Source organism: Mustela nigripes, chromosome 1, assembly GCF_022355385.1.
Source record: "Mustela nigripes isolate SB6536 chromosome 1, MUSNIG.SB6536, whole genome shotgun sequence".
Classification (NCBI taxonomy): domain Eukaryota; kingdom Metazoa; phylum Chordata; class Mammalia; order Carnivora; family Mustelidae; genus Mustela; species Mustela nigripes.
Window position 1 is genome coordinate 241,666,379 of NC_081557.1, and position 13,496 is coordinate 241,679,874.

General features: G+C 39.2%; 1 protein-coding gene across 1 annotated transcript in view; it reads left to right on the forward strand.

Moving 5' to 3' along the window:
* The first annotated feature begins 931 nt into the window (after positions 1-931).
* GABRB1 (gamma-aminobutyric acid type A receptor subunit beta1) overlaps positions 932-13,496 on the forward strand; it is a 400,080-nt gene continuing 387,515 nt past the window's right edge. The window contains exons 1-3 of the mRNA XM_059396136.1: positions 932-1,059; positions 1,243-1,334; positions 1,751-1,818. Coding sequence (XP_059252119.1) covers positions 980-1,059; positions 1,243-1,334; positions 1,751-1,818 — 240 coding nt within the window. The 5' untranslated portion in view covers positions 932-979. The remainder of the gene's footprint in view (positions 1,060-1,242; positions 1,335-1,750; positions 1,819-13,496) is intronic.

Consider the following 13,496-nt stretch of genomic DNA (forward strand, 5'->3'; position numbering starts at 1 on the left):
TACTGAATTGTATTGACTAACTTTAATGTAATTCAAACACCTCTTGCATCCACGGAGCCCCAGTCTATTTGCGAAAACAGAGATTAGACCCTCTGGGTGCTTCACGGTTGTGTTCGGGGCTGCTAGTGCCGGTTAACACACCGGCAATTTTAAGGAAGAGGTTTTCCTTACCAAAACCTAGAAAAAAGTGGGACTTGCTGCAGATGGCACTAGAAAAAGGGTTGCCTGCCCAGAGATGCTACCTCATCGCTTGTTTCCCTTAAATCTCGTGCCTGGAGAGACAAGAGAGGGGGAAGGAAGAAAAGTGGGGGGGGGGGGGAGTGATAAAAGTTGGCTCCTTTCTCCTCCTTCCCCTCCCACAGAGAAGGATTACACTAAGGCAGATGTCCTAGGATGCTTCCTAAGGGGACCTGATTCTTGGAGTCCTCAAATACTTGCTGAGTTACCTCTGTCCCTCCCTTCTTCTCTGGCTCTCCTCCATTCACGCCCGCCACCCCCGCCGTGCTCCCATCAGGAATACAGGCACACCCCGGAGCTCAGAGAACCGCCCCGCCGCCACACTCCCGGTTCTAGGACCACCGTGGCTGCCAACGAAGGATGCCAATCACCGGCAGCCTTAGCCAGATCCCCGGGAGTTGAGTAAAAAAATCAGGTTGAGGACAGAAAGGAAATGAACATAGCAACCTCTAAAGCTCGAAGAAATCCCAGTATGCAAATGAATACAGGATCCGGAGCAAGGAAAGAGCAGGATATCTCCGGCTACTCAGAGGACGTGGAACACCACAAACAGGAACTTTAAAGGGATTGAAATCTGTTGCCTGTTCCACTAGGAATATTGTTTGCAAGGCACAAGGTGTCTTTTGGTAGTGAGCACCCTCTGCGCATGCGCAGGTCCTTTCGGGAATTACTGCCCTGCCGCCGACTAAGTTGCATTCCTTGAATCTTCGCAGGAAAGACAATTCTTTAATCAGAGTTAGTAATGTGGACAGTACAAAATCGAGAGAGTTTGGGGCTTCTCTCTTTCCCTGTGATGATTGCCATGGTCTGTTGTGCACACAGGTGAGCTGCCGTTGTTGAACGTCTCTCTCTCTCTCTTTTATTTTCTTTTGATTTTTTTTTTTCTTTTTACATGCCTGCTGGATCATGTAGCTTGTTATTTGGGGGTAAGGTGTGCTTGTCTGTATTTATGTCTGCTCGCAGTTTGTGTTCATTTTGAATTCGGTCCCTACTTCTTCCCTTCAGCGCCAATGAGCCCAGCAACATGTCATACGTGAAAGAGACAGTGGACAGATTGCTCAAAGGATATGACATTCGCTTGCGGCCGGACTTTGGAGGTAATGCTTCATCTTTTTTCAACCTGTAACCCATACATATCTAGTTCTCCTTTCCTGTCAAAGATAAATGTCAAAAAAAAAAAAAAAAAAAAAAAAGCATGTCATTTCCGCAAGTGTGCGCTACGCCCTACGCCCTGGACACACACACACACACACACACACACACACCCCGGACCGTCATCGCAGGTGGATGACACCCCAGGCAGAGCCGACCTTCCCCCCGCCCGACACACCCTCTGCATAGTCACTGCATCACGCGTGTGCCCACACCTGTTTTCCCAGGCTGTCCCCTGCAAGCGGGGTGGGGGATGGAGGAAGCCCATTCAAAATGTAGTAAGCGCAGGGAAGCCCCCTGGCTCTCCCCATCCTGTCCCCGCTCTAAGAATATGTCCATAATGTGTCCCACCTCCCCGCAGGGCCCCCTGTGGACGTAGGGATGCGGATCGATGTCGCCAGCATAGACATGGTCTCCGAAGTGAACATGGTGAGTGGCCTCCCGACGGGCCCGCGGCCGGGCTTACGCAGATGGGAAATGGACGGGTCCCCTCGCCCTCTGCGTTTCATTGGCAGTCACTTCGCCCCGGCCCGGGAGTCCCACTCCGCGTGCTCCCCACACTGACACACACCCTCTGTTCCCCCCGGTTTGTATTTTCAACACACACACACACACGCACTCACACACACGCTACTGCAGTGTTCCAGAGGAAACGTGCTCGGCACTGTTTGGGGAAGGACGGAGACAGCGGCGCGGGAGGATCGGGTGGGGCGGAGTCTGACGGTACTTGAGCCGGGTTCCCTCCGCTGTTCGGAGGAGGAGGGCACCATCTGCCGGCGGCCGCGCGGCCTGCATCGGGGTCCCCGGACTGTGGTCCGTAGTCGCCTAACCCGAGTGGTCGCTGAACCCGAGACCCAGCACAGGTCCCGCCGCCAGGCGCCCAAGCACGCAGACACGTTTCAGAGTGCGCGCTCCTTCTCTCCGGGCTCGAACACGCCGTGCGGCCGGAGCAACAGGCTGAGACTACAGTCCGTGCTGACTAATGCGAAAGGGTTCGAGTCAGCATCTGGGGAGGCTTGTACTGGTCCCGTGTGGGGGTTGAGGACTTTGTCTTCTAGCATCTTGCACATTTACGTTGAAATAGAATGGGTCGGAGTTATTGCTTTGCTTTACCCTAGAAACCTAAGCTTGCCAGGAAAGCCTGATGATTAAAGGGACGGCGGAGGGGGTAGGGTGCGGTAGTAACATAAAGCAGCCCCTTCTAAAGGTTAACATTCTTTTATTTCCCTTTCTGAAGCGGTTGCACAGTAGATGGAAATCATAGCTATCATCTTCTCTGTTGGCTGTTTCCAACCACTGTGGGGTAGCAGTTTTCTAGTTGTTAGAGTTTCTAACTGTTGCTTCTTGTAAGGCAGGGGGAAAAGCCTGTTGCTTTTCTAGAACCAACCTCCCAGGCAACAGCTAGATCTACGGGAGCAAAATGCCATTTTTATTCCATTTGCGAAAAAAAAAAAAATACTGTGGCAGCAGAGATTTAGACAGCCTGAATAATTTAAAAACTAAAACCTTCTGGGATTTTGTCACTCTATAGCTGTAAAGTCTAAAGTCTACTGAATTGTCATTTCGTTTCATTACTAGTGTGCTGTTTTAACATGCTAAGGTTTAAGAATTCTTCCCTTTTTTAGGTAATGTCAAGGAAAAAATAAATATGTTTATAGTTATTGAATACGATTAGAAGAATACGATTAAATTTCTATATTTTATAGTTGTAACTTCCCCTGCTTTAATACCTTATTTAATTATTTAATTATTTAATGTCACTGATGGTTGTATTGGAAAAAGAAAAATAATTTTTTAAAATGAATGCACAGTGAATATTTTCTGACTCAAGAAAGATTTTTTTAACAAACTGACTTATTTATAGTATTCTGTTCATATATATCTCACTACTACAAAGCAACCCAAAACTTACTTACAAACACTGGAGAATGTAATAACATGTGCACATTTACAAATCATACCTACTCCATGCCATTCCAACTGGATAAATTAGATAATGAATTAAAAAATAGTCTGTATCATGTAGTTAAATGATGATAATATTTTCCTTTTCAGTCACTTATTTTGGCACCTTGTAAGTACCCACGTAGATAATTTATAAAATGGGAGAGGATTCAGACAGCTCAAAAGACAAGCAGTGCTTTTGCCAGTGGTTCATTTTCTATATAGGTTAGTATGCTTTTCAGAATTTTTAAAAATGTATAATTCTGTTGACTGCATTTACAGACAACTTTTGAGTTACAATGAGAAACTGAATTGAATAGGGAAGTTGCTATTAACCAAAATAACCACCACCACAGCAAAAAATCTCTGTATAACCTGTTGTTCAACTGAATTCATACACAGCCCAGACAAAAAGGATTGTATTTAATTTCAGTACCACTAGAAAGTGTTCCCAGTGATGGAATAATACAGACTATTTACGTAATTTACTGCACCATGCGTATATGTGCCTGATTTTTAAAAAATATTTCCCCAACAGATAAGCCTTTGAAAAATACATTGTACTGAAATACCAAATGCCTTTCCACAGTGGTATTAGAAACATTATGGGAAAATAGAAACCACTAAACAGTGGTTTAATAAATAATAATAAATAATAAACCTTGATTTACTTACTGTTCCTTGTTTTAATAAGAGTTACCAATAGGATCCAAGGTCTGTTTTATCTTTCTCATCTATGACAAAGCATTGAGATAAAGAGATTAGAAATAAATCCAAGAAAAATGGAAACAAAAAGGAATTTCAAGATCAGGGACTATCAACACAATCTCAATAGTTAGCCCTAGTTAAGAACATTACAAAATGTTTTGAATTTTAGATAATATTAGTAGGGCTGAAATATCAATGGGAAATAAGATTCATTTATTTTTATATTAAGCATGTTACAGTATCCTGATAGGCAGTAACTTTTGAGGTTATTTAAAAGGAAATTTTAAAGTTACTGATAGGCAGTAACTTTTGAGGTTATTTAAAAGGAAATTTTTACCAAAATTGACGAAAAGGAAGAATGGACAATGAATATAATAAAAACATAGTTCTAAAGAAAATCTTGACTAAAATCCACTACTAAAACACTGTTAATTTTTATATTTTCATTCATTACCATTATTATCCACCCATTCCATGGCTGGAAAAAATGACATGATAATTGTACATTACATTAATGGGTTTGAGAACTAGGCTCTGTTATTTTTTGTTCTTTTCTTATGCTACCCTAAGTGCAATATAATTCCACACTGGTTTATTGAATTATCTGTTTTAAAGACTAACCTAACATCGAATATTTTCTGATTCATGTTCTTCAGAATATAGAATGTTTTTCCCAAACTAAGAAAATAAAAGAGAGCTTTTGTATTCAGGAACCTGTACAATAAGCAATTGTTGGTTCTGAGCAGTGAATTCTGAGTGATATTCCTCTGATGAATAATTCTGATGGAGAAAAAAATTATACTTAAGAGCAAGACTTTTCTTTTCAAGAATTCATTTTATTGATTAAATTAAGAAGGATTTCTTTCCTCTAACATTATAGGATATACTATGCAGGTGAGGGTGATTATATACTGTTATTTTTCTGAACAATTATCTTTAAAAAGCTACTATGATTTCCATTTATTGTTATATTAAACCCTTCAAACCTTCCCTTAGTTCCTGCCAAGCCATGTACCTACTGTCTCTCTCTCTCTATCTAGACTAAAGCTGAACAGAAGGCAGTTGGGGCAAAAAAAACACAGTAGCCCCCATAAATTGCCTTAAAGCAACCACTAACATCTGTCATAGTAACATCTGTTACTATAAACCCAGTAAAACACAGGTATTACTAAGCAGGTCTTCTCTTTGAGCAGAAGATTAGAGAAGCATAGAATTAACTCCCTGCAAACAAGTGGTTGAATTCTTGCATTTCAGATGCCAATAACTAGCCGTGTCTTCTTATTTAGGAGGCGCCTTCTGATGATCAATTAAGAGTTCCGAGTATAAAACTCTCTGTCCCTGACCTAAAGACCAATGAATGGTCCAAGTGGTCACTCCCAGAAGACTTTGTATCTATTGAGTCCAAATCCAAGTAGCCACTCTCAGTAATGGATAACTACCATGCATTCATTGTTTCCTTTCTTCCTTCATGCATGGGTGGATGCAATAGTGAACAGTCTTCTATGCATTGCAATTAACAATGAAAACAGTAAAAACAAAAACAAAACAACAACAACAAAAAAACCCCACAAAAGCCTAAAATGAGCCAATTGTGTAAACCATACCTAAAAGAAAAACAAATATAATTTATCGAATATCCACTGTTGTTCGGTTGTTATTTTAATATTTGATTCCAGAGGATTCTGGTACATACTATAGTTATGTCTAATTACTTGATCTTGGTGACACAGAACAGTAACCACTTTCAGAATCCACCCTACCCATTTCTTTAAGTCAGTGTTTCTCAGTCTGCTGTGTGTCCTTGAATCACTCTGAGATCTTCAAATGTCAAAATGCAAATTCTGAATCAGAGATCAGGATGGGGTTCACATTCTGCCTGTTGCTGATGGGTGGACGGCACTCTGAGCACCAAGGTTGTAATACATTATTCTAAGATCATGCTTTATTAAGAAATGAACTTGTTTCCTCTTGAATTTCTCTAAGAATGTTATTACTTCACGGCTCCAAATTAAATTTGAAATTAATTTCTAGATAAACAGGTAGCTGTGTTCAAAGGGGCCATTGGTTTAGTAATTGATGATAAGGAACAGGACAAAGGCAAGAGGCAGGATAAGGAGGCTTGAGTTCACTAATCAGCAGTCCTCCTCACTGTGTCAATACTTATGAGTCAGCCAACCTGAAACGATGGCTATGAAAATATTTCCAGGCACAGTAATTCCGACAATACTATCCTGCTGCTTTACAGAACACCAATGACTTTTCTTCTTTAGAAAAGAGAACACTGCAAACCGTTTTTGTCCCCACTGAGGAGCTTGCAATAGCTTTGTAAAATAGTCTAAACATACTCTTGTTGATGTCAGGAAATTCTCTGAGGTTATGATAAAATTCCTTTGCAAATAGAGCAAATAGGTCAGTATCATTTAAAGGCAAGAACGGACATCTGCAGTTAAAAAATGTATAAGTACATTTTTCCTTATGTGAGTAATCAACGAGGTCTCACTTTTAGGTGCTGGGTTACAATACTGTACTGTCTTGAGAAACTGAGAGAGGAAAAATTTCCCTTTGCCATTCTGTTTGGAGATAGCAACAACAACAACAAAAAATCTCTTTGTACCCTAAGCCACAACAAAGCAAGCCTACCCAGAGTTTTTCAAGTTTGAATTCACATTTGAAAGCCCATGATCATGAGATTACAAGGCCAGACTGGATATTGATGTGTATAATACATTGAAAATAAATAGTAACATTTATTGAACAAATCCTATGTATGAGGTGTATTTATCAAGTCCTTTATATTACTAGCTCATTTAATCCTAGATTTAAGGAAACCAGATTATTATCCTGTATTATAGATGGAGAAATTTAGGTTAGATTAAATAACATGCTCAGAAGTTACAGAGCTCATAAATGGCTCAGCCAGAATTTGAAGCCAGACAACCTGCCTCAAGGGTCTGGCTCCTATCTGCCAGGCAAGTGAAAACACATTCCCAGTATTTAGCATTGGGACCTTGAGTGAGTCATTTGACTTCTGGGCCTCAAGTTTCTCCTCTGTAAAATGAGGGTGGGTAAAAGGCACTATTGGCTAAACCTCTTTTTAGTTCAAATATTCTATGACATGAACTCAGATCTTTAAAGATTTTGGACTCTGCCAAAATCGAGATTCTTCCACTCCATCTTACCCCCTGCTGGTGTCCATCTTCATTCTGTTTTAGTCCCCTGTTAGATATGTCATTCAGCAAGCATTTCTTAAATTCCTACTGAGTGCAAACTATGGTGGTCTCCTGGGAACAATGCAGCAATGATTGTGTGTGATCCGAGCCTCTTGAATCACCATTTTAATGGGTCATGGTATCACCATCCATTTTTTAAAAACATATTCCCAAACAGCAATAAGATACGTTGGATCAACAGTTTTCAAAATGAGACTTGACTCATCCCTCATTTATATCGCACTGAACATTGGAACCAATATCGAACTGGAAATACTTCTATCTGATTCTGTTCACTGTATTCAAACTAGGAACATTTCTCTACAACTGTCAAACGGATAAATTTTTCAACATTTAATGTGAGACAGTAGAAAACCATTACTTTCCAGGATCTGGATATCCCAAAGGAATTTACCCAACCCATTTAAAATCTTTCCATCAGGTGGTATGGGAGAACCTTAAAGCTAAAGGGTTCATTTCAGCTGGACATTACTTGGTATCAAACTTGGTGTTTGGTGTTTTTGTTTTGGCAGACCCCCAAAGTCTTGACAGCACCCTAAAAACACACTTGAATGAAATCTTGTGATTATCAAGGAAGGTAAAACATTTCAAAAGAAAAACAATGGTAGTAAGTGTTTCCAGCTGACTTGAGTTTTAATAATGCCAATGACATTACCATACTTGAGGATACTTGAGGATAATAGGAAGATAAATGGATATATTTATAGTTGATTAAATGTTAGTGTGGAGTTTCTCCGTGACCTTTTCCAGAGTACTGAATTTTATGTTTTTAATAACACTAGGATCAGGTTTCTGCATTTTAGAATATTGTTTTCAGCAGATTGTACATTTCATGAAATCCCTTGACTATCCATTGAAGAAAGTTAATAGTCTGTGGCATATAACAACCTATTACCCAGCACTTAACAGAAACGTTTGAGAAAGGGTTTATAATTAATTCCTGTCACTGGTTATAACTTAGAGAAAAGGCTGACCACAAGAATGAAAGATGTGTGGGTTTTCTTTTATGAGCCCAGTTACCCCACTTTAGAATCTTTATTAGTGCTCATTGCTTTTCTGCTAACAGTTGTTCTTTCTGTTACCCTTCTATTAAGTACTTAACATATTTCCCCTCTTTCAATCCTAGGAAAACTTGTCAACATATTATATATTTAAGATCAAAAGGCATTTCCCAAGAACATTCATTCAATTATTCTGCTGGTCTCTGTCTTGTAGAGTTTACAGTCCTTAAAAAAAAAGTACTTAAAATCTTAATTGCCCAAATGAAGATTTTTTCCCCTTTGGAAGATTTGGAAACATTTATATTTATCCTATTTTGGGGGTGTTTTGGTTCAACGCATATACACAGAAAAATTCTAATTTTTAATCATGTTTTGAAATGGGCACTAGGGAAGGAAATATAAGTTATGCTACATACCTTCAGATATTTTATAGTATACAAGTATACTTATACAAGACAATGTACATATATATGTATACAGTATACAAGACAATGTACATATAAATCTACTTTTATTTTTTATTTTTATTTTTTATATTTTTTTAATTAAATCTACTTTCAAATGATGTGCTAGGTGCTATGACATGTATGTCCAAGATTCTATGAGAACATGGAGGAGTGGTTCTAAGGCACGGTGAAGGGTTAATCCTTGAGATGAATCTTAAGGAGGAATAGTAGTAAGTACCATGTATAGGGTACAAATGAAAAGAAGATCCAAGCAAAAAGAAGGGCGTAAGCATTGGCAAGTGTGCCTGAAAAAGAGCGCAGAGTGTTCCAGGAACCACAGGTAATTCACTCTTGTGAAAACTTAAAGGACACGGGGCAGATTGTCAAGACATAAAGACAAAACTGAAAGCAAGGCGTAAGGCAGTGTTATTGAATGTTTTCACTTGTATAAAAAGAAGACTGTCTATAAACACATATATGTATGTATATATATTTGTATATGCACTGACCATTTCTGGAAGAATACGGGAGAAATGAATGGTTGTCTCTTGGAAGTGGAATTAGAACTAGGGGTATGACCGGAAGGGATACCGACTGTATTTCACATGTCCTTTTGAGTTGCTTGATTTATTAAAAATCTTATACATGTTTTATACTTTTGCTTTAAAAAGACAGAGAGAGAGAGAGAAAGAGAGAGAGAGAGGGAAAATATGATGCTGGAATATGTATGCTTAGGAAATGAATACTAATCTTGAAATACAGAAAACCTGCTAAAGGTTTTAACAAGTGCTATGTTTTGCATTTCAAATAGATCATTCTGGAAGTTATGGGAAAGATGAAGCAGAGAAGGCTGAAATTGGGGGCAGTATTCCTATTTAAGAAGCCAGGAAGGTGTTTCAAACTCCAGATGAGAGACAATAAACACCTAAAGTAGAAAAAGCATGGACTTAGGAGTGGAAAGTAAAAAAAGAAGAATAGATAATCAAACAGAGGCAAATCAGATGAATTTTGTAACTGGTTAGATGATGGATGTTGGAGAGGAAATGATCCTAGGATGCCCTACAGGATTGCATGTTGAGTGATAGCTTCATGTGACACCATCTGCCCAGGGTGGAACACAGGAAAAGAAGTCCCAACCACCTTGCTCATCACTGAAGTGGATATGTTTTCAGAATTAAAAAAATAAATGCCAAAGCATGATGTTATAATGTACTTATAGGGACATTGGGGGAGAATACTGGAGATTGGAACTATCTTGAAAAAGACTAGTTCTTTGGTGAGTCTTCTAATTCTGTTCATATAGAAAGCAAGTTCTGTAGGGAGAAATCCTGGGACACATAAATATGGTGGCTGAAATGAGCTGGGTAGAGATGCAGAGAAAGGGTGCCGGCCAAAGACAGAGTAGAGTGCAGTCAACTTTAATCTCTAGAAATATTATTCTTTCTCTAGAAGAACCTGGACCCTGATAGGGTGTAGAACATACTTTTCAAATTTCCCCAGGGAAGCGATCTTTGTACTGTTTTCGTTGCCTTTATAAAACCAACTAGGTGGGGGAAAAAGATGTGTGGAGAGCTCACTTACACAGCATCTGCTCTCTCTCTACCACGTCCCTAAAATGATTCAGAGTCCTTCTGGAACACTGTGTTTTCATGTGAAGTCATGTGAAAGCACTGTGAGTTCTTGCAAAAAGTGTATTTGGTGATGACATGAGACTCGGTATAACAGAGCACAAGCGAGGCCAACAGCATGCCCTGAGAAATGAAGCTTAGCTGCCAGGAAATTAAAAAGTGACTCCCGGGAACTTTGCTGAAGAACTGAAACATTTGAATGGCTCGGTGGGGATGATTTTAAAAAAGAACTCAACAGAGCTCTGTCCCTCGCAAATGTTCTCTTGGAAAGAGGATAACTATTTAAGCAAAATTATATTCATAGATCGGATTATTTAGTGTAGAGAAAGAAAGCAGAGACACAGCTAGAGGAATAGACTCAAATAGAAGAAGGTTCTTAGGTAGCCAACAGCGATCCGCTATTCCATCCCTCCCTCCACTGAAAAAGATTATGGGCGAAGGTGTTTCGGATAGAACAGGAAAGTTAGAGGCTAGATGCCTTGCTCTTGCTGCTGAATGGATTAATCAGGGAAGTTGCTGGAAATGAATCCTGCTTGAATGAGAGAGTTATTTGGGATCCTTCCTGAAAGCGGGGGAATAGATTTGTTGAAAGCTCAGGTTCCCTGCCTACTCTAACCCTCTGTGACTCATGGGAAGATTTTTTTTCTTTTTCTTTTCTTCTGATCTATTATTTTCAAGGGAAGATATACAATTCTCTAGTCAAGAGGAACAGCTTTGTAGTTTCCATAGAGACATTTCAATGACATTTAGTTGAAATCCTACCTGTGCCTAGAATATTTCTCATGTCCGAGGCCACCATTTCTCCCTCCCACCACTTGCAATCCCTCTCCCACCCAAATGCATATAGATCCCCTTTAAAACCCACAGGAAGTCATCTTTCTCCTTTTCTGTAGCCACAATAGAGAAAACTATGCTGGAGAAAGAGTATATAGGGCATGTAAACAAATCAAGGCTCCAAAAAGTCAAAAGACCTACTATAACATAATGATCATCTTTTAGTCCATATAAGATCTTTATTGACCTTGTCTTTTCTGCCTGTACTATGTAAGCTCCAGGAGGATTATATTCTTTATGACAAATATGAGCTCCTAGTATCTTATAGGAACTTAATAACATTATTAGGATAATAAAATAATTTTTATGGTCATAAAGAAGTGTTAGTAATAATGGTATTTAAATTTATTAATTCAGAAATGAATAGTTTCTCTGTCAGTTCTACCTTATGCCTTCAACTGTAATTTTCTTTTATGTTGATCATGAATCAGGAGCCGTTTCTATAGAAACAAGTTTATCGCATGGCACAGCCAGTTTCATGGACACAAAATTACTTTATGACAAATATAAATGCATAAACATGTATGCACCCCCATAACTTTTCACTGGCTTTAAAAAAAATAATAACTGATTTTCATTTTTCAAAATGTCATTTCCATACTGGCACCTGGACTATCAATATTTCTGGAAACACTTAAGAAATTGTTAAAGAACAACTTGATTGATGACTATAAAGGAAATGGCATTTAAAAAGAAGGAAAAGGGTTTCCTCAACCAATGTGGTGAGATCTTGAATGAGATAAATTAAGTTTCAAAAGATAACCAAAAAACTTTATTAGATTTGAAGATATAGTGTCTAATCCAAGAAATATATATATATATGAATATATATATGTTTAATATGTTTCTAATCTACCCAGCTACCTATCCAGTCGTTATTGCTATAATTGTGTCCTTGCTACTACATAAATGTCAAATTTTGTCTGAAACTTCTAGATCCACATGGTAATTTGTCATAAACAGTAAATGTGTTAAATCAACTACCATATTAAATCGTGGTAAAAGATTCTTTCCAATGACATCACCACCTCTCTGCCCACCCCTCAAACACACACACACACACACACACACACATTTCTGCACATCCCAAAGAAACACTGAGAGAACACAGTCCCATTTCAAACTGACTGCTGAGCTGAGACAGAGATTGACTAGAAAGCTTAACTGAAACATAATTGAATATATTCAATTTGTAAATTCAGTATAATTGAAAACTTTTGGCTTAATGTGATGAGGACTGATTTTTAGAAGTTTTGAAGTTAGACATTGGAGGAGGAAGACAGGTTGAAAGATTTGGAGAGTAGAAAGTACTGACAAAACTGAAAACTCATATTCAGTCCTTGGTGGGTTATCAGCGCATCTCTCCTACACCTATGCTAACACTAGCTTGGGAGATGCCCCTATGAACTGTGTTGTCAACAAATTAGAAGGGGAATCCATAACCAGGGTCTCTGCAATTGTGGAAGGATAGACATCACAGATGACACTTGCCCTACTGTGTTCAAAATCACTGTAATAAAACATAGGTATCTTGATGAACAGCTTTTCCACATTTTTTTAAGATTTTTATCTATTTATTTGACAGACAGAGAGAGATCACAAGTAGGCAGGCAGCGAGAGGGGGAAGCAGGCTCTCCGCTGAGCAGAGAGCCCGATGTGGGGCTCGATCCCAGGATCCTGAGATCATGACCCGAGCCGAAGGCAGAGACCTAAACCACTGAGCCACCCAGGCGCCCCACTTTCCACATTCTAAAGGATTCACACCTTTGGTTCTGCAAAATAGACAGAGATAGCTGAACCTAAACTCAGACAAAGCAACTGCTATTATTCTTTTCCAATAGTGCTCGATCTCACTAAGCAGAGGTTTGTTTTTGAGTCAAAATATGGGATTCTGTTGGTATGTCAGTAGGGAGCACCAGCTTAAAATGCTCTCATTAGATCCAGATACCCTCAGTTTTAATTCTGCTGAATTGCAAATAATCCCAAGAGAAACAACAATAATACTAGTTTTTACTTCCTGTACATACACCAGAGTGTGAAAGAATGGTTGAGTGAGAAATCAAGTTTGCTTAAGAGACAAAGATTAGAAAAGGATACAAAGAGAGAGGAAACAGGAGTTATTTCATACTTTTCTCCAGAATCAGCAATTTCCTGACTTAGGGAGCCAATATGAAACAGCTAGATTGAGGTGTGCTGAGACAGCATTTGTGTTGTCCACACTGATCCTCTGCGCTCAGAATGCATGTTGCGTGATGTGACAGTGTGTTGTCCACACTGATCCTCTGCGCTCAGAATGCATGTTGCGTGATCTGACAG